Source organism: Emys orbicularis, chromosome 8 (assembly GCF_028017835.1).
Source record: "Emys orbicularis isolate rEmyOrb1 chromosome 8, rEmyOrb1.hap1, whole genome shotgun sequence".
Classification (NCBI taxonomy): Eukaryota; Metazoa; Chordata; order Testudines; family Emydidae; genus Emys; species Emys orbicularis.
In genome coordinates, this window is record NC_088690.1 from 1,585,035 (window position 1) to 1,608,811 (window position 23,777).

Below are 23,777 nucleotides of genomic sequence, written 5' to 3' on the forward strand. Positions count from 1 at the left end.
ACCAGCTGCAAATGTTTCTCCTTCACAGAGGCTAGTGAAGATTAGAAAGAGAAAAAGGAGGACGCGGGATGACATGTTCACAGAGCTCCAGATGTCCTCCCACGCTGACAGAGCACAGCAGAATGCGTGGAGGCAGTCAATGACTGATTACAGAAAAGCACAATATGAACGAGAGGAGAGGTGGCGTGCTGAATCGCGGGATGAACAGAGCAAGTTGCGGGCTGAAGATGATAGGTGGCGTCAGCTTGCAGACAGAAGGCAAGAGTCGATGCTCCGGCTGCTGGAGCATCAAACTGATATGCTCCAGCGTATGGTTGAGCTGCAGGAAAGGCAGCAGGAGCAGAGACCGCCGCTACAGCCCCTGTGTAACCAACAGCCCTCCTCCCCAAGTTCCATAGCCTCCTCACCCAGACGCCCAAGAACACGGTGGGGGGGCCTCCGGCCACCCAGTCACTCCACCCCAGATGATTGCCCTAGCATCAGAAGGCTGGCCTTCAATAAGAGTTAAAGTTTTAAACTGCAGTGTGTCCTTTTCCTTCCCTCCTCCCCCACCCATCCCGGGCTACCTTGGCAATTATCCCCCTAGTTGTGTGATGAATTAATAAAGAATGCATGAATGTGAAGTAACAATGACTTTATTGCCTCTGCAAGCGGTGCTCGAAGGGGGGAGGGGAGGGTGGGGTGGTTGGCTTACAGGGAAGTAGAGTGAACCGGGTGGGGGGGCGGGGCGGAGGGTTCATCAAGGAGAAACAAACAGAAGTTTCACACCGTAGCCTGGCCAGTCACAAAACTCGTTTTCAAAGCTTCTCTGATGCGCACCGCGCCCTGCTGTGCTCCTCTAACCGCCCTGGTGTCTGGCTGCGCGTAATCAGCGGCCAGGCGATTTGCCTCAACCTCCCACCCCGCCATAAATGTCTCCCCCTTACTCTCACAGATATTGTGGAGCGCACAGCAAGCAGCAATAATAATGGGGATATTCTTTTCGCTAAGGTCTGAGCGAGTCAGTAAGCTGCGCCAGCGCGCTTTTAAACGTCCAAATGCACATTCCACCACCATTCGGCACTTGCTCAGCTTGTAGTTGAACAGGTCCTGACTCCTGTCCAGGCTGCCTGTGTACGGCTTCATGAGCCATGGCATTAAGGGGTAGGCTGGGTCCCCAAGGATCACGATAGGCATTTCAACATCCCCAACGGTTATTTTCTGGTCCGGGAAGAAAGTCCCTTCCTCCAGCTTTCGAAAAAGAGTAGAGTGCCTGAAGACGCGAGCATCATGTACCTTTCCCGGCCATCCCACGTTGATGTTGGTGAAACGTCCCTTGTGATCCACCAGGGCTTGCAGCAGCATTGAAAAGTACCCCTTGCGGTTTATGTACTCGGTGGCTTGGTGCTCCGGTGCCAAGATAGGGATATGGGTTCTGTCTATCGCCCCACCACAGTTTGGGAATCCCATTGCAGCAAAGCCATCCACTATGGCCTGCACGTTTCCCAGAGTCACTACCCTTGATATCACCAGGTCTTTCATTGCCCTTGCAACTTGGATCACAGCAGCCCCCACAGTAGATTTGCCCACTCCAAATTGATTCCCGACTGACCGGTAGCTGTCTGGCGTTGCAAGCTTCCACAGGGCTATCGCCACTCGCTTCTCAACTGTGAGGGTTGCTCTCATCCTGGTATTCTGGCGCTTCTGGGCAGGGGAAAGCAAGTCACAAAGTTCCATGAAAGTGCCCTTACGCATGCAAAAGTTTCGGAGCCACTGGGAATCGTCCCACACCTGCAGCACGATGCGGTCCCACCAGTCTGTGCTTGTTTCCCGGGCCCAGAATCGGCGTTCCACGGCATGAACCTGCCCCAGGAACACCATGATTTCCACATTGCTGGGGCCTGTGCCTTGTGAGAGGTCTATGTCCATGTCAATTTCCTCATCACTCTCGTCGCCGCGCTGCAATCGCCTCCTCGGCTGGTCCTGGTTTTGCTTTGGCATGTCCTGGCTCTGCATATACTCCAGGACAATGCGTGTGGTGTTCATAGTGCTCATAATTGCCGCGGTGATCTGAGCGGGCTCCATGATCCCAGTGCTAGCTATGGCGCCTGGTCTGAAAAAAGGCGTGAAACTAGTATCTGACGGACCAGGGGAAGGAGGGAGGGAGGGGCGAGTGATGACATGGCGTACAGGTACAGGGAATTAAAATCAACAAAGGTGGCTGTGCATCAGGGAGAAACACAAACAACTGTCACACAGAATGGCCCCCCCCAAAGATTGAACTCAAAACCCTGGGTTTAGCAGGCCGTTGATTTCACGGCGGGAGGGGGAAGCTAATGAATACAGAACAAATCTATTTTTTACATCTTAAGACGATGGTGCAGCATGACTGATAGCCCTCGGCATCTTCTGGGTGCTTGGGAGACAATACTAGGCGCTTGGCAGTTAGTGTACTAAGACTGATAGCCACTGCAGTATGACGACGATGGATACCAGTCGTAATATACTATCTACTGCCAAAAGGCAAGGGGCTGCTGCTGTGTAGCAATGTAGCCCCACGTCTGCCAGCCCCACCTCTGCCAGCACCCAGATCGCCCTCGGCCTCTTCTGGGTGCTTAGCAGAAAATACTGGGCGCTTGGCAGAAAATAGCATCATTGTCAAGACAGTTCGATAGGACAGAGCATGTCTGTCCAGGTGCCAATGATTGATGGCCACGGCTGTACGACGAGGACGGTTACCAGTCATAATAAACCATCTACTGCCAAAAGGCAAAAGGTAAGGGGCTGGTGCAATGCAGCCCTACGGCTGCCAGCCCAACAGCTACCAGCACCCAGATCGCCGATGAAGGCTACCAGTCATGCTGCACCATCTACCGCCAAAAGGCAGTTAGCTGCTGCTGTGTAGCAATGCAGTCCCACGTCTGCCGGCACCCAGATGACATATGGTGACGGTGAGCTGAGCTGAGCGGGCTCCATGCTTGCCGTGGTATGTTGTCTGCACAGGTAACCCAGGTAAAAAGGTGCAAATCTATTGTCTGCCGTTGCTCTGACGGAGGGGGAGGGGCCTGACGACATGTACCCAGAACCCCCCGCGACACTGTTTTGCATCATTCAGGCATTGGGATCTCAACCCAGAATTCCAATGGGCGGCGGAGACTGCGGGAACTGTGGGATAGCTACCCATAGTGCAATGCTCCGGAAGTCAACGCTAGCCTCGGTACTGTGGACGCGGTCCGCCGACTAGAGCACTTAGAGCATTTTATGTGGGGACACACACAATCGGCTGTATACAACCGATTTCTATAAAACCGGCTTCTATAAATTCGACCTAATTTCGTAGTGTAGACATACCCTTAGCCTATCCGCTTGCAGTCCTTCCTGCTCCTCCCTCTGAATAGTCTTCTCAGTCTTGATAGAGATTGAACTGCACCAGGACAGGGTTGACACATAGTTGGGGAGAACTACTACTGCTAGAGGACTTCAGTCTCCTGAGTTGTCCAGCTTAATTCCGCTAACAATCAGCAAAATTTAAAATAACAAAAGAAATTGGACTTGCTTTTCCACTGTGCTGTATAAGAAGTTTAAAACTGTAATTCCATACATAGGCCCTGATCTACAAACAAGCAGCAATTCTTTCTTGATTTTTGTGGCACAAATCATTCTATTCACAGTTATCAAGTAGATGTTGAAGGGGTAGCACTTGTGCCTTCTGGTGTGATTATTTGTGGGTAAATGTTTCAAAATCAGGCTTATAGTTGGAGGCCAAAAATACTGTGAGCCAAATTCATCCCTCATATATTGACTTCAGTTGAGTTCACACCAGTGAACAATTTGGCCCACTGTGTTTCTATATATCTGTGTTGCTATCGCTGTAAAACGCAAATTTGAAAACTTGTATTTGGTTTAATCCTTCATGTCCTGGGACGGTCTGTTTGGGTGGTCTGTTCACAGTTTACAGAGATTAGACTAAGCGCTTCCCACTCACAGACCAGCAGCTGGATTACAGTTGGATGCTTGGGAGAAAGGTCCATATTTGTGCCAGCATTTAACTTGGCACAGGATTTGCATCAGTTATAGAGATTGCTATGCTTGGCTGTACTTCTGTTTTTATAATCCCTATTATACTTTTATTATTAAATTGTTGACAGCTATTAGGTTCTGATTCAACTCTGGTCTTCCCTACAGTATATAAATTTGTTTTATTTCTGACCAGAGGAGATCTCGTGGTCTTCTGGGGTTGGAGGAAATTTATTTCCCATGTTCATTCAATTCTGGGCTTCCCCACGTTACTCTGCCATTCTTTGTCAGCTGTGGTCTATAATTTCCTAGCATGAGTGAGAATGTAGTCACCAGGTCTGTTCAGTTACATCTACCTCTCAGCATACTGCTTCTTTAGTATCAAAGGGGTAGCCGTGTTAGTCTGGATCTGTAAAAGAAGCAAAGAGTCCTTCTTCGGATATCCGAAGAAGTGGGTATTCACCCACGAAAGCTCTTGCTCGAATACGTCTGTTAGTCTATAAGGTGCCACAGGACTCTTTGCTTCTTTAGTGTATTTCCCCTGTGGCTGAGAGGGGAAACCCTTTTCCAGATTCTCTCTCATACTGTTCTGCCAGTGAACCCATTGTAAGAATCTTTTTATTTGTTTGTTTAATTTAATATCTTCTTTTCGGCCTGTTATTTCATACATCACTCCTGTTGTAATGGATGATATAGCCACAATGCCTTGGAATTAAGGGGAAATCCTGTTGTCTATACCAGAGTGGCATCAGACACTATAGACTATGCAAATGTAGTAAAGCAAATCAAGAAATCTGAGGGGCATTGCTCTCTGAGGGAAATACTGTAACTATGAGTTAGGATCAGGCTGTGTTTTCCACACAAAAAGATGATAGTGAAAGCTGTCTAAAGAGAAGGACCTGGTTCCTCTTTTCATCTTACAAATGCACTGAGACGCTGTAGCGGTAGGTGTAGTATAAGATTCTAGATAGATCTTAGGGTCTGTTAAGGCTACGAAGTATGCTCTGTAGTACTTTGAGAATGGCTCTCCTGTTTTACCACCTGAGTATATAATGTGTAGTGACTGGAGACCTGATTTTGTATTAACAATATGCTAAGCGTAATTTAAAATAAGAATACTGTATGGACTATGGGGGTGTGAGTTGCACAGCACAACAGTGTGTTGCACTCCAGCTGCCCTGTATGGACACTGCTGATGCAAACTAAAAGGTACCTGGTGCGTGTCTCCACACAGGGCAGTCAGAGTGCATCACTCTGGTGTGCTGTGCAGTTCATACCTCTGTAGTCCACACTGCAGCACAGTGTCGACAAGCCCTAAGCCTGCGTTATGCACTCAGATTTCCAAACATGCTATCATGTATTGCTTTAGTGCCCCCATTGTGCTTGATTCCAGTAATCTGCATAGTAATTATAAAGCCTCAGCCTCCACTCACCAGAGTGCTTGTACAATTGCACAATATCATAAAGGCAGGTTAAAATCAAAGCAAAGTAAAATAAAAATCATCTTAAAATTAAAAGTGGATGAATGTATATCTACTGTGTGGACATAGCGTATCATTGTGTGCCTGTTTGTTCAGTGGAGCCTGAACAAAGAAGTCTTGTGGTACTGGAGTCTTGCTTTTCAGTGTTGTGCTGAACAGTAAGGGTTGACTCTGAACTGTGTTTGAATGAAGTTTGCACCTCAGAAGGCCTGTAAAATGAACTTCTATAGCAGAACAGACAGCACCAAGTTTCTGACATCAAATAGCTATCACAGGTACTTATCTCTGCGTGCCTCATAATCTTTTAATGTATTTTATCCTCACACCACCCCTGGGAATTAAGGCAGTGGTGTTGTCCTTGTTTTTCAGATAGGGAACTGAGGCACAGCAAAGCAAAGTGACTTGCCCAAGGCCACCCAGGGAATCTGTGGCAAAGCGGGGACTTCAACTCAGGACTCTCAGTCCTAGGCTGGTGCCCTAACTGCTGGACTATCCTTCCTCACTGTTAGTAAAGGTTAGGTCTATAAATAGCCATTGGTAGAAACAGGAATTCCCAGAGGTCCATCTAGTCTAGTATCCATCTAGTCTAGTATCCTGTCTCTGACAATGGCCAGTACCAGATGCTTCTGCAGGGTGTTTACATCTTCCGCTGTAGGAGGTTGTGAAATAAGCTGCCCCCCACAGTAGGCCTCAACCTGATCTCCAGTAATTAGAGATTGGCTTAAGACCTGAAACACGAGGTTTAATATCCCTGCCAATCTTTATCCTTAATTGTAACAACTCTGGATATTTTTGTTATCCATACAATCCCTTTTGAGTCTTAAATTCTTGGCCTCTGTGTGGCAATGAGTTCCACAGTTTAATTAATTTTTTTTTTAAATTAATGGAGATATCCCATCTCCTAGAACTGGAAGGGACCTTGAAAGGTCATTGAGTTCAGCCCCCTGCCTTCACTAGCAGGACCAAGTACTGATTTTGCCCCAGATCCCCAAGTGGCCCCCTCAAGGATTGAACTCACAACCCTGGGTTTAGCAGGCCAATGCTCAAACCACTGAGCTATCCCTCCCCCCAATTACACATTGTATGAAAAAGAATTTCCTTTTTTCAGTTTTGAATTTGCCACCTTTTAATTTGATTGACTGTTTCATTGTTCTTGTATTATGGCCCAGGGAGGAAAGAAGTTTCTGATCTAACTTCTCTAGATCATTGATTACTTTATATACTTTTATTATTCATAGATTCATAGTTTAAGACCAAAGGAAGGAACTGTAAGATCATCTTGTCTGACCTCTTGCGTATCACAGGCCATTCATTTTCACCCAGTTATCTCTGTATTGAGCCCAATAACTTGTGTTTGACTAAGCATCTTCCAGAAAGGCACCAGTCTTGATTTGATCATGTCCCAGCTTATTCATCTCCTCTCTCAGGGTAAGCAATCACACTCTTTTCAATCTCTCTTCATATGAGCCTTTCCTGTGCCCTGGATCATTCTCCTTCTTCTTCTCTCAACTCTTTTTACTTGAATCTTTTTGAGATGGGGAGACCAGTCCTGCCCACAGTATCCAGGTGAGGCTGCACCACTGATTTATAAAAAGGCATTAGAATATTCTCACTGGTCACTATCATATTCCTGATTTTTCCTAACATTGTGTGTTTGTTTTTTATCCCAGCTCCACGTTTGAACAGAGGTTTTCATTGAGCTGTCTGCAGTGACTCACTGGTCCCTTTCTTGGGTTTATTCAATTAATCTAGAACCCTGTAAGGGGTCTGAGTAGTTTAATTGTTTTCCCTGCTAATGTGCATTACTTTGCATTTATTGAATTAAATTTCATTTGCTGTCATGTTGCCCATTCATCTAGCTTGTTTAGCTCTCTCTGAAGTCCTTCACAGTCCTCTCTGGTCTTGAGTAACCTAAAAGACTGTATGCTATCTGCATATTTTACTCCTGGGGGAATTTTGCGCTACTGTGCATGCATAATTAATGAGCTGCACATATTTTTAATTTTTTGCGCAGAAAATAAGCTTTGCCGAAATGTTGCTGCAGTTCCGCCTTTTGCCCACCAGAGGGTACTGTGGTGATAGAACAAAGCAGTAGCTCCCAGCCAGCACAGCGAGGGAATAAAAAGAGGCTGCCTTCTTCGCAGCGCCGGCCAGGCCAGGCCAGGCCAGGAGGCAGGGGCTGTGGGGAGACAGACAGCGTGAGGTGCTGGGCGGGGAGAGTCAGATGGGCTAGTGGGGGAGGACAGACTGGGGTAGGGGCTGAATGGGAGTGGGGCCACAGGGAGGAGGGAGGTGCAGGGTGAGGGCGTGCAGAGCTACATAGGGACAGGGGAGTGGCTGAGTGGGGGCACAGAGACACATGCGGATGGGGGAGGGGGTGCAGAGCCACATGGGGATGGGGGGAGTCAAGTGGGTGTCTGAGTGGGGGTGGAGGGACACGTGGACTGAGGTTTCAAGGACACATGGGGGTGTAGGAACACATGGGGATGGGGCAGATGTCCCTGACTGAATGGGAGAGGCTAGGGGTCAGCCAGGGTCTGCATGGGGAAAGCTCCCTAACAATCCCTCCCTGACCCTCAAAAAACGTGTTCCATACTTTTCCTACCCATACCAACAACCCTCCAAGTTCACACCCAGGCTCCTTCCAGCAGTTTACTTCCCTCTCTCTCAGCTCCTCCGTTACCCCTGACTTCCCCAAGCCTTTGCACTGCTTCTGAGGGGTGCGGGAAATATGGTTCTGTATTGTAGTTTAAATGATTATTACTCAGAGTTCTGTATTAATATACCTAGTAAGGAATCTATTTGTCAAAAAACATTTCCTGAATCCCTTTTTGTTGTCTGTATTGTTACAGACACTTGCTGACAAGTATTTTGAAATAAATGACCAAAAATAATTGAAACTGGTATAATTATATTGTGTTATTTTGACAAATAAAATATGCAGAATTTTGCAATATTGTGTGCAGAATTTTTAATTTTTTGGTGCAAAATTTCCCCAGGAGTAATATTTACTGTCTCCCTACTCATTCCCTTCTTTCCAGATAGTATATTAAACATCACAGAACCTAGTTATGGAACCCTAAGATCCCTGCTGTTAGCCTTTTGCAACAATTAAAATGACCTTTTAATTCTAGTCTTTGCTTTCTGTCTTCTAGACAGTTTTTTGTCCATGAGAATAGTTCACTTCCCACCCTGTGGCATTTTAGCTTGTGTAGTAGACTTTTGTGTGGGGCCTCGTTAAAAGTGTTTGGAAGTCTAAGTAAATTGTACACATCAGGTTGTTCAGTCATCTAATCCCATCCCCTGCAATCAAGGTAGGACTAAGTATTATCTAGACCATCCCTGACAGGTGTTTGTCCAACCTGCTCTTAAAAGCCTCCAGTGACAGAGATTCCACAACCTTCCTAGGCAATTTATTCCAGTGCTTAACCACCCTGCCATGAAGTTTTTCCTAACGTCCAACCTAACCTCCCTTACTGCAATTTAAGCCCATTGCTTCTTGTCCTATCCTCAGAGGTTAAGGAGAACAATTTTTCACCCTCTTCCTTGTAACAATCTTTGATGTACTTGAAAACTGTTATCATGTCCCCCCTCAGTCTTCTCTTGTCCAGACGAAACAAACCCATTTTCTCCAATCTTCCCTCATAGGTCATGTTTTCTAGACCTTTCATCATTTTTGTTGCTCTTCTCTGGACTTCCTCCAATTGGTCCACATCTTTCTTGATATGTGGCGCACAGAACTGGACACAATACTCCAGTTGAGGCCTTATCCATGTGGAGTCGAGTGGAAGAATTCCCTGGGTTGTCCTTACTCCCCTTTTTATAGATAGGCACTATATTTGCTCACTTCCAGTCGTCTGGAATCTCTCCCATCTTCTATGAGTTTTCAAAGATAATTGCTAATGGCTCAGATATCTCCTAAGTCAGCTCCTTGAGTATTCTAGGATGTATTTTCTGAGGCCCTGCTGTTCTGAAGACATCTAACTTGTCTAAGTGCTTTTTAACTTGTTTTTCCCCCTATTTTAGCTTCAGATCCTACCTCATCATCACTGGCATTCATTCTGTTAGATGTTTGATAACTACTAACCTTACTGGTGAAAACTGAAACAAAAAAGGCATTTAGCACTCCTGCCATGACCATATTTTCTGCTACAGACACCCCCCGACTTACGCAATTGTTCTGTTCTGGAAAGCCTTGCGTAACTCGAACTTGGGGAGGCCGGAAACGTATACCCGTACGTTACGCAAAAATTTCCCCAACTAGAAAATCCTATTTCTGGCTTATGGAACTTTTTCCGTATGTGCAAATTTGCGTAAGTCAGGTCTTGTGTAACCCGGGGAGAGTCTGTATTGTCTTTCTCCCCCCCACCCCCCATTGAGTAATGGGCCTATTCTGTCCTTGGTCTTCCTCTTGCTTCTAATGTATTTGTAGAATGTTTTCTTGTTACCCTTTATGTCCCTCGCTAGTTTAATTTAGTTTTGTGCCTTGGCCTTTCCAGTTTTGTCCCTACATGCTCGTGTTGTTTTTTTATATTCATTCTTTGTAATTTGACCTAGTTTTCACTTTTTGTAGGACTTTTTTTTTTTTTTTTGAGTTTCAGATCATTGAATATCTCCTGGTTAAGACCCAGTGGTTTCTTGCCATACTTCCTATCTTTCCTATGCAGTGGGATAGTTTGCACTTTTGCCTGTACTGTCTCTTTGAAAAACTGCCAACTCTCTCAAGCTCTTTTTCCCCTTAGATTTGCTTCCCATGGGATCTTACCTATCAACTCCCTGAGTTTGTTAAAATCTGCCTTCTTGAAATCCATTATCTTTATTCTGCTGTTTTCCCTCCTACCATTCCTTAGAATCATGAACTCTCTCATTTCACTTTCACTCAAATTCTCAACCAGTTCCTCACTATTTGTCAAAATCAAATCTAGGTCAGTCTCTCCCCTAGTTGCTTTCTCCATCTTCTGAAATAAAAAACGGTCCCCAATTCCAAGAACTTGTTGGATAATGTGTGCCCTACTGTATTATTTTCCCAAGAGATAAGTCCCCCATCACCACCAGTTCCTTTGCTTTGTATGATTAAACTGACTAACCTAATTGCCTTCTATGACAAGATAACTGGCTCTGTGGATGAGGGGAAAGCAGTGGACGCGTTATTCCTTGACTTTAGCAAAGCTTTTGATGCGGTCTCCCACAGTATTCTTTCCGGCAAGTTAAAGTAGTATGGGCTGGATGAATGGACTGTAAGGTGGATAGAAAGCTGGCTAGATCGTCAGGCTCAACGGGTAGTGATCAATGGCTCCATGTCTAGTTGGCAGCTGGTATCAAGTGGAGTGCCTGAAGGGTCAGTCCTGGGGCCGGTTTTGTTCAATATCTTCATTAACGATCTGGAGGATGGCGTGGACTGCATGCTCAGCAAGTTCATGGATGACATTAAGATGGGGGGGAGGCTGGAGAGTAGGGATAGGGTCTGGAGTGACCTAGACAAATTGGAGGATTGGGCTAAAAGGAATCTGATGAGGTTCAACAAGGACAAGTGCAGAGTCCTGCACTTAGGACGGAAGAATCCCATGCACTGCTACAGACCAGGGTCCGAGTGGCTAGGCAGCAGTTTTGCAGAAAAGGACCTAGGGGTTACAGTGGACGAGAAGCTGGATATGAGTCAACAGTGTGCTCTTGTTGCCAAGAAGGCTAACGGCATTTTGGGCTGTATAAGTAGGAGCATTGCCAGCAGATTGAGGGACGTGATCATTCCCCTCTATTCGACATTGGTGAGGCCTCATCTGGAGTACTGTGTCCAGTTTTGGGCCCACACTACAAGAAGGATGTGGAAAAATTGGAAAGAGTCCAGCGGAGGGCAACAAAAATGATTAGGGGGCTGGAACACATGACTTATGAGGAGAGGCTGAGGGAACTGGGCTTGTTTAGTCTGCGGAAGAGAAGAATGAGGGGGGATTTGATAGCTGCTTTCAGCTACCTGAAAGGGGGTTCCAAAGAGGATGGATCTAGACTGTTCTCAGTGGTAGCAGATGACAGAACAAGGAGTAATGGTCTCAAGTTGCAGTGGGGGAGGTTTAGGCTGGATATTAGGAAAAACTTTTTCACTAGGAGGGTGGTGAAGCACTGGAATGGGTTACCTAGCGAGGTGGTGGAATCTCCATCCTTAGAGGTTTTTACGGTCAGGCTTGACAAAGCCCTGGCTGGGATGATTTAGTTGGGGGTTGGTCCTGCTTTGAGCAGGGGCTTGGACTAGATGACCTCCTGAGGTCCCTTCCAACCCTGGTATTCTATGATTCTATTTTGTTAGTTGTTTTAAAATAGTCTTGTCTACCTCTTCTTCCTGGTTTGGTGGTGTATAGTTGGCACCCTGAATGACTTATCTCCTAGATAGAAAGAAAAGAAATAATAATGATTGCAGGGGGTGGGGGATGCACACAGCCATGGTATAGGGAGGATTATGGGGGACCCTGGTATTGGGGGGGGAGGGCATACAGAGACTCTGACCTGGGGGGAATGGGGGACACACATCTCCTGGCAGGAGAAGAATGGGGACTTGGGTACAGGCAAAATTTGGGACTTGGAGGGAAAAGGGAGAATGGGGGGCACAGAGCGCCTGACATGGGAGGATGGTGGCAGTGGTATAGGGGGGAGACAGAGCCTCAGGGAGGGGTAAGGGGATTGCACAAGTCCCTGAAATAGAGGGAGAATGGAGGAATGCAAGGAACCTCTGCTGCATGCAGTAAACTCAGCCTACAGGTGCTGTGAAGTGTGCAACCCATTGTGAGCTTGGATCTTAATTCTCCTCATTTACCACGGGTGAAATCGCAGTCACATTGAAGTCAATGGAAAAACCTCCACTGACTTTGGGGCCAAGATTTCATCCCAGGTACGTAGATAAGCTGTCTCCTTCTGGCTGTAGAGAGTGTGGATGACCCCTGAGCTCATAAGCAATATTTACAGCAGGGTTTCCCAACTCATTTTATAATGAAGACTAACTCTTAGCAGTGAGACCATCTTATAGGCCACCTCTTCTCAACACCCCTCAGTTACTCAGCTTCACAATAGCACGGGCTTTCCTCTTGCCCCTTTCCCCTGGTATGTGCAGGAGCAGCATTTTCATTCTTTTTCCTTTAGTATGTCCTGATTGTTAAACTCTTTGGAGCAGGGATCATGTTTTTGTTATATATTTGTACAGCCCCCAGTGCAGTGAAGCCTGGGGGAGGCTGCATGTATGGGGGCCCCTAGGCACTACCACAATACAAATAATACATTATATTAATAAGCAAAAATTAAGTCTCTTGGGGTGTATCACCTGGATTCTTAGAGAAATCATTATTTTACTACAATATTTTAATTGATTTACAAGATCACAAGGTATTTCTAGTTGTTAAAATAAGTGTTTGCGTTTAATTCTACACATGAATCATAGAAACAGAGTTTCCCGTGGGAATGTTTCTGTAGCTGTTCCCTGTTGTTCCGGAGAGGGACAAATTCTGACTAGCTCATCCCCAGATTCTCATTGCAGGGCTCCAGAGCTCTACACTCCTCTCAGATGCAGTTCCTGCATTACCAGCTGTACCCAGAGTGTAACTATGCCCCTGTTAGCAACCCTGGTCAGGAGAGCACTTGTTTAATCACAAGGCTGGAGGCGTGGGGTGGTCTTAGGCAGTCAAGAGAAATTGGAAAGCTCTACCAGTTCCCGGAGTGAGGAAGACATTTGCATGGGTGAGTTAGTGACCAGACTAGCCCCACTCCAATCAGGAAAGCATTATATGCCTTCCTATTCACTGTCTTGCATGGTGCTGCTTGTTCAGGCTCTTCCTGCACAGGTCTCAACTAGTTCTAATGACTTTGGAATTAATGAACCTGAAGATTCAGAGGTATTATTTTGAGGGAGTACATTTAATTAACGTCACTCTATAATGTGTATAGGTTGACTGCACTGTATATTCAGCTGTCATTGCCAATCAGAAATAGTTGTGCTGTTCAGTGAGGAGCTGCTGTCCTGTTTTGTGGTGGGAGAAGTGACTAGCTGCTGTTGTTTCATGAAGTCTCCTGTTTTTGTCTTTCAGAATATGACAAACTGGGCTTTCTTCTGAAGCTGGACTCGAAACTGTGAGTAGAACAATGGGAATGCTACTTTCCTTTGCCTTTTTTGTTATGGTTTCTATTGCAGACAACAAAAATTCTGGGTTACTCGTGCAGTGTGGATTGGTTGAGAGGACAGTGCATTGTCAGATGGGAGAGCTGAGGTTAGGAGCAGACTGAAGGTTCCTGCTCTCTGGGTGTCACTGCCGCATGCCTAGCCAGGCTGGCAGAGACTCTGGTCCACTCCCTTTCAATTCTTGATGGCTGATCAAGAGGATAGTAACATCAACCTTAAACTATGCCTGTCTTTCTGCCCTATGAGTCTTATTCCGAGTCTTCAAAATTAGGAAAAGTTAATTAAGCCTGTGGAACCATGGAAAATAATAAGCTGTAATGTAACTCAGAGGTTGGAAACTGATTCCTTCACATCTGGGCCATTCACACATGACCCCAGAAGCTTGTTGAAAAATTGGAGATGGTGCAAAGAAGGGCCACAAAAATTATTTGGGGGCTGGAAAAAATGCCTAAAAGCAAGAAACTTAAGGAACTTAAGCCATGTAGTGTATCAAAAAGAAAATTAAGAGGTGACTTCAGTAAAGTGTATAAATACCTTCACAGGGAGATACAAGGTACTAACTGGCTCTTTAACAGCAGAGAAAGACATAACAAGAATCAGTGTCTGGAAGTTAAAGCCAGACAAATTGAAATTAGAAATCAGGCACAAATTTTATCCGTGAGGGTGATTAACAACCACCAAGCGTAGAGGTGGATTCTCTATCTCTTGAAGTCTTCAGATCAAAGCAGGCTGCCTTCTGGGAAGATGCTTTAGCCAAACACAAGTTATTGGCCTCAATACAGGAATAACGGGATGAAATTCTCTGGCCTGGGTTATCCAGAAGGTCTGACTAGATGATCTAATGGTCCCTTCTGGCCTTAAAATCTGTGAAGCTGAGTTGTATGTTTAGTGGCTGCTGGTGGTAGTAGATCAATTTGCATGTCGTAGATGGGGCAAAAGTTACGAAGGTGGGTAGGTCTGATTGTGACACCAGATGGAATAGCCTTATACCAGTCAATTTTAGGCTAAATTTGCTGACTAATGGTGAGCAGCAACTCTGTAGTCTGATGTCAGTGACTGTATAATAATTTCATTGTAAGAGGGTGTTAAGTTGGCCTCCTCCTCCTATCTGTGCTAGGTGAAAAGGCATTGAAACAATCCATTGGCTGGAATGGCGTGAATTTGCATTACCTGTACAATGGCTCAGGTCCGCACAACAGCTGCCCTTGATGTCGTGTAAGGATTGGTTGTATTGATTGATTGCAACATTTCATTGAAGTCTTAGCTCAGGGCTGGCTGAAATGCTGCATTCTACCCAGGATCTCCCCATTGTGAATGGGAAGCCCCATAAAAGCCCTTATCTCATCCACTGCAAATAACGTATGGTGCACAGTGAATAAAAAGGTCTCTGTGTAGAAGCCACTCTCTTTCACTGTACATTTGGTATGTAAAGTACCATCATCTGTTTTTTTCTGGCTTAAAGAGTAGTAACAGTAGCAGAAGATGCTATGCATGTATCTGAGATAGTAGAAATAATTGTGTATTAGTTACTGTGTAGATCCCCAAAAAACTGCATGAAAAGACTGTTAAGGTTGGAAGTCCAACTCCATTCTACACATGTGAAACTGAGGCACAGAGATTAAGTGAAAAATTGTTAACTAGTTATGGGTGCCCAATTTGAGAAGCCTTGGGCCTGATATTTCAAAGTACGTAGCATTTTATAGCACTTTCTATGTTTAGAGCAGAGGTCCCATTGACTTCAGTTACAGTTGTGAGTGTTTAGCACTTCTGCAAACCAGACCCCAGGTGTCTTAAATTGGGGACTCAAAAAATGAAGCTTATAACTTGGTCAAATTTGGGTAAATTTTCACAGGGATGATCAAAGATACATCTTTGACACCAGGCTGACCCTCCCCTCCTTCCCCCGCCAAATTTCAAGTTTCTACTTCAAAGCCTGGAGACGGCAGGGCTCCTCAGGTAAACGTCTGTAAGATTTTTTTTTAACATAGACAAAATAATGTATTTTCTCCTAATATTGTTCTCAGAAATGACTGAAGTGTTTTTGATCTAATGTTTCAAAAATATTCATCCGGAAGCAGAAATCTGGGATAGGAAATTTCAGCCCAAATTGTTTACGTTGGCAAAATTATAAACAAGTGAAAACAGGTGTGACAGGTTGGATCCCTTGAAACGCCACCTGATCTGCTGAGATACCACGGAGTCTACCTGTTCTGCCAGCCCGGGCCCCCTTTAACCTGTCTTGCTGAGCCAGGCTCTTAAAACCTCCTCTAACCCACACACAGGCAGGGCCACACCCAGCAGCAGATCAGCTCTGGGAAGACTCAGCTTCAGGGACTTGCTCCAGCACTCAGCTGTCCACCTCCCTTGGAGTGCAGACCCAAAGATCTAGTATGAATTTCACCCCCTCCCTCAATGTGGAGCGAGGTGTGCACACTTCTTGCCCCCACAGTTAGAAATTACAGAAACTGGGTTTAATAATAAACACAACCATTTTTATTAAGTATAAAAGGCAGATTTTAAGTGGTAAAAGGGGTAACAAACAGAACAAAGCAGATTACTAAGCTAGTTTCACTAGAGAAATTGGTTACAAATAGTATTTCTCACTTTAGATATTGTTGCAGGCAGTTTACAAAGGTTCTGTGGTTCAGAGTTCCAGTTATATTCCTTTTCAGACTGGACCCCTGTCTCAGTCTGGACTCCCCCCTTGCCTTCCCTTCAGGTGGCTTTTGCAGTCTGTCTTCTTGGGCAGACAGCCGTGGAGAGGAGGAGTCCAGTTTGCCTTCCTCCTCACCCTTAAATAGGATTAACATAAGGCGGGAATCCTTTGTTTCCAAACTTGACCCCCCCTTCCCTTCCAGTGGAAAGTTACAAGAAGTCCCAGCTAATGTTTTAGTATCAGGTGACAAGACCTCCTGACTCTGTAGGATCACAGCATCCATGAGTCAGGGGCAGTATGGAGTGTCCACAGGAAAGCCAAGCTTTTCACAGTCTATTGTCCTCGCTGATGGGCCATCCGCCCCGTCTGGCTTTTCCATTGTTGTACCTGAAGTGGTAGCAGGGGGCGTCACCTAAAGTAGCATAGTTGAAATACAGATACATAGTCAATATTCCTAACTTCAGATACAGACATGATACAGGCATACAGATTGGATAATCACATTCAGTAAATCATAACCTTTCCAATGAGATCTCACATGAGCCATCTTGTATAAAGTACATCTCAGTTATGTCATATTCATATCATAAGCATATTTTCATAAGGAATATGGAATGACGCATCAAAACAGAGTCTTATCATGGAAAGGGTCAGGCAGCCTTAGCTTTAGGTGTTGCTACTTGCACCACCTATAATTATGTGAGAACTATTATGTGAGCATGTAATTAACGATTGTATTGCAGTGCTGCGCACTGATAAGGTTGCCTGCAGGAAGTAGCAGCACTAGGGCATTGTGTGCTGGCTTCCCTGGCTTGTAAGGCAAATGGCGTGTTGCACTGGGTAACGGAACATTGACCTGGGTGGCTGTGAGGTGCTGAACTTGCGCCTGCTGGCATCAGGGACAGGTGGCCGCGGCTCCTGGTCTCGGTCTGAAGAGGGGTTTTTTGAAAATGGATTATCACTTTTCATGGGTTAATACTGGGTAGGAGAGAATAACCAGAAGGACTGTGTACCATTTACAATGTATATAGCAATAATTTCCCTGCATGCGCCAGTCATGGTGGGACTTTACTTCCTGTATTGCTTTGAAGAAGACTGGAAAAAATGCAGCTCCTTGTCTCCACCAGCTACAGTGATCCTTCTTATCCTCTTGTGTTTTGAGGCTCCCCTGTTTCTCATATTCACATCTGTACTGCTTGGGTCTCAGGTGCACTCCTTCTGCAATGATGAAACCGGAATAGAACAATTGAGAATGGAAGAGACAAGATGGGCTAAAAAACCAAAATGTAGCAACATGAAAACCATATTTAGCCATCCGTTCTCTATAGCATGGCTTACTCCAATGCTTCTTCAGACCAAGGAAAGGTAGACCCATACCAGTATGTACTCTGAAGAATTTCTGACCAGCATTTCCAGTAAAGTAAACCTCACATTTCGGCACTATATGTTTTACATAAGTGTTTAGAACAAGAAGAAAAAATATTAACAGTGAAAGTAATTAACCATTGGAACAATTTACCAAGGATTGTGGTGGATTCTCTATCACTGACCATTTTAAAATGATTGGATTTTTTTTATTTTGTTTTAAATATATGCTCTCTGAGTTATTGTGGGGGAGTTCTCTGGTCCATGTTATACAGGAGGACAGAGTGGGTAATCCTAGTGGTCCCTTCTGGCCTTGGAATCTATGAATCTGGGCAATCTTAATGTAGGCCTTTCCTGATATTTGAGTACTTCTCTGCACGAATTTAACAGTAGCCCTCTTTGGACGGAAAATGTGCAGGGGAGATCCCTATCCAGCCAGATGGGCCCAGGGAAAGGAAAGTCTCCATAATGGAGCCAGACTCAGGGCAGAGACTCAAGCTGGTAAGAGCATCTACAGAAGCTGTCTCAGCAGGGACTGGTGGACACTGATGATACCAGACTATACTTGCTACAGTTTTTCCTCTGGATATTCTTTTCCTTCTGCTGTTTGACCCTCATCATCACTTCAGTCTCCCTCCACCCTGTCCTCTGTGCTCTTCTCATTCTCCCTTCCCTCCTTCCGGTCACCTCTCCCTTTGTTTTTAGCTTTTAGCTAATCCCTTCCAGCCTTCCCTTCCACTCTGCTTGTGTGTTCTCTCTCTTTTTCCCACCCTTTGTCTGTCTTGTCTATTTAGATGGTAAGCTCTTTGGAACAGGGACTGTTTGTTATTCTGTGCTGTACCTCGCACAATGAGACCCTGGTCTTGGTTGGGGTCTCTGGGTGATAAAATAATAATATATTTTCTTTACTGACTTCTTAAATGAAATATGTATATAGCATCATAAATGTGCATGTTTGGCGCCCATCATGTGAGTTAGTAAAACACTCCTGAAAAGCTTGCAGACTGAGGCCTGACACGAAGAAAACAAATACTGTGAAATTAGATTATGGTTATGGGGCAGGAAGTGCTGCATGGATAAGATCCTGTGGATGTTTACAGTAGTTGCCATTAGTGGATTTGGTATTGTGCTCTCCTTGTATTCTGAATACATGCTATGAACTCAGTGAAAGGCAAAGCTTAAAAGCTAGGTAGCTGATACGTTTTCTACAGAACTTAATAATGAAGATAGTACTGTGTTGGTGGACACCTGGGCTCAAGGCCTGATAGATAAGGGTTCTGTGTTGAAGACCCTGTTGATATGGCTTCATTACATGGCTGCTGCTGTAGATTCTGCCACTTGCGTGTTGCCTTAACTATTGACAGCATGTGAGAAGCTTGTGTGACCAGGCGAAACACTTGGGGCAACAGAACTCAGTTTCTCCTGTTTCCCGTACTCTTTCAGTTGTTCCATGTCTGTCTTTTGTCATTAGTTGGTGACATTTAAGGTATTCGAGAAGGACTAACCTCCCTTGTGAAGGTAGCCCTGCAGTAAGACGTAAATGCCTTGGTTCACAGTTTAAAACAAATTATACACAGGAAATTATTTAGCTGGTATAAATATAGGGTGGTATTTCACGTTTGGCAGTTTAATTTTACCCCTGTTGCTATCTCTGCCTCTTTTACACTGCACATGCCCAGTCCAGTTTAGTCAGATTGATTTATAGTGTAGTTGTTATAATTATAGCTATATAACAATTCTTTTGCTTTTGGAATTCTCCTGTGTTTATGGGAGTTGCACGGAAACCAGATTTGTTTCTCCCCCTTTGTAGGAATATCTGGAATTGCTTTGAATTCTATTTTCCTTTGAAATCTTGTTTCTGATGCATACCTCCCTGAAATGTTTAGCAAGGCTGGCCTTGCAGGGGGAATCTGACTTGGAAGTGGAATGCAGATCTTTATACTATTGTGCTGTTTGTCTGTTAAAGGGACATCTGGAAAATAGTTCTCTTTGCACAGACTGTTTCAGGCCAAAAACCTTGTCCTTAGTGAAGAAAAACCATGCATCCTGAGGAGCCCTCCTCTCAGCTGGGAGGAAAGCTTTGCAATATATATGTGGGAGGGAAAGACTCCTTGTTCTCTTCTGGCGTGTATTGGCTAAGTATTATGTAGACTCATTCTGTGGGAATGCTTTGCCTTTTTTTTAAAGGTGGGGTTTGTTAATGACTTGCAAGTGGCAGGAGAGAGGGGCGAGTGGCAAGGTGGACACATTTGCAAACAGGGCACAGGTTCTGAGTACCTTCATGGATGCTCAGGGAAAGAGGTCTGTTAAGTGACTCAGTGAGTTGTTTATTTTTTTTATTTACATTTGTAGCTATCATATATGCAGTTGCAGAAATTAGAATCTCAAACCAAAAAATATGCATAGCGCATGAAACAAATTGGATTCCTAGAAGACCTTCCGATTCTAAGAATACTTTGATTTGTCTAGCTTCAACTTCTGGCCATTGGATCATGTTAGACCTTACTCTGCTAGATTGAGGAGCCCATTATTAAATATTTGTGCCCCATGCAGGCACTTATAGACTGCAATCAAGTCACCCCTTAACTTTTTCTTTAAGCTAAATAGATTGAGCTCTCTGAGTCTATCACGACAAGGCATATTTCTAATCCTTTAATCATTCTCGTGGCTCTTCTTTGAACCCTCTCCAATTTATCAACATCCTTCTTGAATTGTGGACCCTGGAACTGGCCACACTATTCTAGCAGTGGTTGCAGCAGTGCCAAATACAGAGGTGAAATACTCTCTACTCCCACTCGAGGTTCCCCTGTTTATGCATGGCAGGGTCGCATTAGCTCTTCTGGCCACAGCGTCACTCTGGGAGCTCCTGTTCAGCTGATTGTCCACCAGGACCCTCAGATCTTTTTCAGAGCCCCGGCTTCCCAGGAGAGAGTCCCCCATTGTAAGTATGGCCTGTGTGCTCTGTTCCTAGATGTATCCATTTGCATAGAACCATATTAAAACTCATATTGTTTGCTTGTGCCCAGTTTACCAAGCAATCCAGATTGCTCTGTGTTGGTGACCTGTGATCTTCATTATTTATTACTCCCCTAATTTTTGTGTCATCTGCAAGATTTATCAGTTTTGGAACAGATTGATCAACTAAACAGTAATAAATCATCAGGACCAGATGTATTCATCCAAGAGTTGTGAAGGAACTCGTATATGAAATTGCAGCATTACTAACTATTGTTTGTAACATGTTGCTTAATCAGGCTTTGTACCAGATGACTGGAGTGTAGCTAATGTAACGCCGATTTTTTAAAAGGTTTCGGAGGTGATCCTGGCAATTGCAGAAGCCTAACTTCAGTACCAGGCAAACTGGTTAAAACTATAGTACAGAACAGAATCATCAGACAGCGAGATGAATACAATATGTTGGGGAAGAGTCAACATGGCTTTTGTAAAGGGAAATCATATGGGGGAATCACCATTCTATTGGAATGCTTTGAGGGTATCAGCAAGCGTGTGGACAAAGGTGATCCAGTGGATATAGTGTACTTGGACTTTCAGAAAGTCTTTGGCTCTAAAGCAAACTATGCAGTCATGGGATAAGAGAGAAGGTCCTGTCATGGACCAGTAACTAGTTAAAACATAAGAAACAAAGGGTAGGAATAAATGGTTAGTTTTCACAATGGAGAGTAGTAAATAGCGGGTGCCGCAAGTATCTGTACTGGGACCCGTGCTGTTCATATATGATCTGGAAAAGGGGGTGAATAGTGAGATGGCAAAATTTGCAGTCTATAAAAAAATTACTCAAGATAGTTAAGTCCAAAGCAGACTGCAAAGAGTTACAAAGAGACCAGGCAAAACTGGGTGACGGAGCAACAAAATTCAGTGTTGATAAATGCAAAGTAATGCACATTGGAAAACACAATTCCATTTAGACATACAAAATGAGGGGGTCTAAATTATCCATTACCACTCAACAAAGAGATCTTGGAATAACTGGAGAGTTCTCAGAAAACATCTGCTCAATATGCAACGATAGTGAAAAAAGCGAGCAGTGTTAGGAACCATTAGGAATGGGATAGATAACAAGACAGAAAATACGATAATGCCACTATATAAATCCCTGGTACACCCCCACCTTGAATACTGCGTGCAGTTCTGGTCACCCACTCCATCTCAAAAAACATATAATTGGAAAAGGTATAGAGAGAGGCAACAAAAATGATCAGGGGTATGGAACAGCTTCTGTGAGGAGAGATTAAAAAGACTGGGACTGTTGAATTTAGAAAAGCGATGATTAAGGTGGGATATGCTAGAGGTCTATAAAATCATGAATGTTATGGAGAAAGTGAATAGGGAAATGTTATTTACTCCTTCACATAAAACAATGACTAGGGGTCACCTGATTAAATTAATAGGTGGCAGGTTTAAAACGAGCATAATCATAGAATATCAGGGTTGGAAGGGACCTCAGGAGGTCATCTAGTCCAACCCCCTGCTCAAAGCAGGACCAATCCCCAGACAGATTTTTACCCCAGTTCCCTAAATGGCCCCCTTAAGGATTGAACTCACAACCCTGGGTTTAGCAGGCCAATGCTCAAACCACTGATCTATCCCTGTCATCCAGGGTGTTGTCATCTCTCTTTTCAATTACCGCAATATCCTTTTCTCTGGCCTGGACAAATGCAGTCTTGCCCACACATCTCCATTCGGAAGTCTGCTGTAAAGATCATTCTCCTAGCCCAGTGGTTCCCAAACGTTAACAGCCCGCGAACCCCTGTCACTAAATTGTGAAATCTCGTGAACCCCCTCCTAAAAATGAATATTTTCAGGGATTTAAGTTTAAATTTCCTCAGTGAGATGGATGCCCCAACTGCCGGCCCCGCTCTTCCTGGGGCTCGGGCTGAGGTTCGGGCTGCCGACTCCCCCGCTGACGGGGGCAGGGTTCGGGCTGCCAGCCCCAACTGCCCAGCCCCGCTCTTCCTGGGGCTCAGGCTGCCAGCCCCCCGCGGAGCGCTGGGGTTCGGGCTGCCGGGCCCCCCACTGACGCGGGGGCAGGATTCGTGCTGCCGGCCCCAACTGCCTGGTCCCGCTCTCCCTGGGGCTCAGGCTGCCAGTCCCCGCGGAGCGCTGGGGTTCGGGCTGCCGGCTCCCTCGCTGACGGGGGCAGTGCTCAGGCTGCCAGCCCCAACTGCCCAGCCCCACTCTCCCTGGGGCTCGGGCTGCCAGCCCTGCATGGGGAGTGCTGGGGTTCGGGCTGCCGGTTCCCCCGCTGACCGCCGGGACTTGGGCTGCCAGCCCCAACTACCCGGCCCCGCTCTCCCTGGGGCTCGGGGTGTCTGCCCTGCAACCGGGTCCCACCTGCTGTCTCCAATACCCGGGGTCCTCTGTCCGCCATTAGTGATTTTTTTCTGGCGAACCCCCTGTAACGTTCTGCGAACCCCAGTTTGGGAACGACTGTCCTAGCCCATTCCTTTGACCACATCACTTCTCTCTTTGCATCCCTCCGCTGGCTCCCCATTCTCCATCACATCAAACAAAAGCTGCTTGTCTTCATTTTCAAGGCCCTTCATGGCCTGTCTTCACCCTACCTATCATCTCACCTTCAGTTTTGAGAGGTCAACTCCTGCCTCTGATCAGCCCATGATGCCAACCTGCCTCGCCCACTTGTTAGATTGTCAAATAATCACCTTTGTGCTTCTCCCCTGCTGCCCCAGATTGCTTGGGAGGAGTTCCCTGTAAACGTCTGCAAAGCTACCTTATTAACTTCTTCAAATACCTCCTTAGAATTCTCTTTGCCGTGGACTAGGGCACCCAAGCAATGACGGTGATATCAATAACATCCTCGGAGAAGAAGGAATGGTTACTTAGCAGTAACTTGGTTCTTTGAGGTGGTGGTGTCCATCCTAGAATACATAACCTGCCTCTGTCCTTGCTTTTGGAGTCCTCAGCTAAGTCTGGTTTAGTTGTGAAGGAATTGAGGGAGTGTGGCAGTTGCCTCACCTGTTATGGCCTCACATGGGCTCATGAGGAGGCATTGGGTGCATGCGCACCCCCGACAGGCGCTGCTGTCTAACATCTCCATCCGAAAATGGGACTAAAAATACTACTCATCTCACCGGGGTTGTGA

The 23,777-nt window shown here is 45.4% G+C and overlaps 1 protein-coding gene across 7 annotated transcripts in view; it reads left to right on the forward strand.

Annotated features, from left to right (window-relative positions):
- The window catches only part of ST3GAL3 (ST3 beta-galactoside alpha-2,3-sialyltransferase 3), a 335,526-nt gene that overhangs the window by 86,615 nt on the left and 225,134 nt on the right, over positions 1 to 23,777 (forward strand). For all 7 annotated transcript variants that reach the window (XM_065409115.1, XM_065409116.1, XM_065409117.1 and 4 more), the window contains one exon: positions 13,544 to 13,586. In XM_065409115.1, the coding sequence (XP_065265187.1) occupies positions 13,544 to 13,586 (43 nt within the window). The remainder of the gene's footprint in view (positions 1 to 13,543; positions 13,587 to 23,777) is intronic.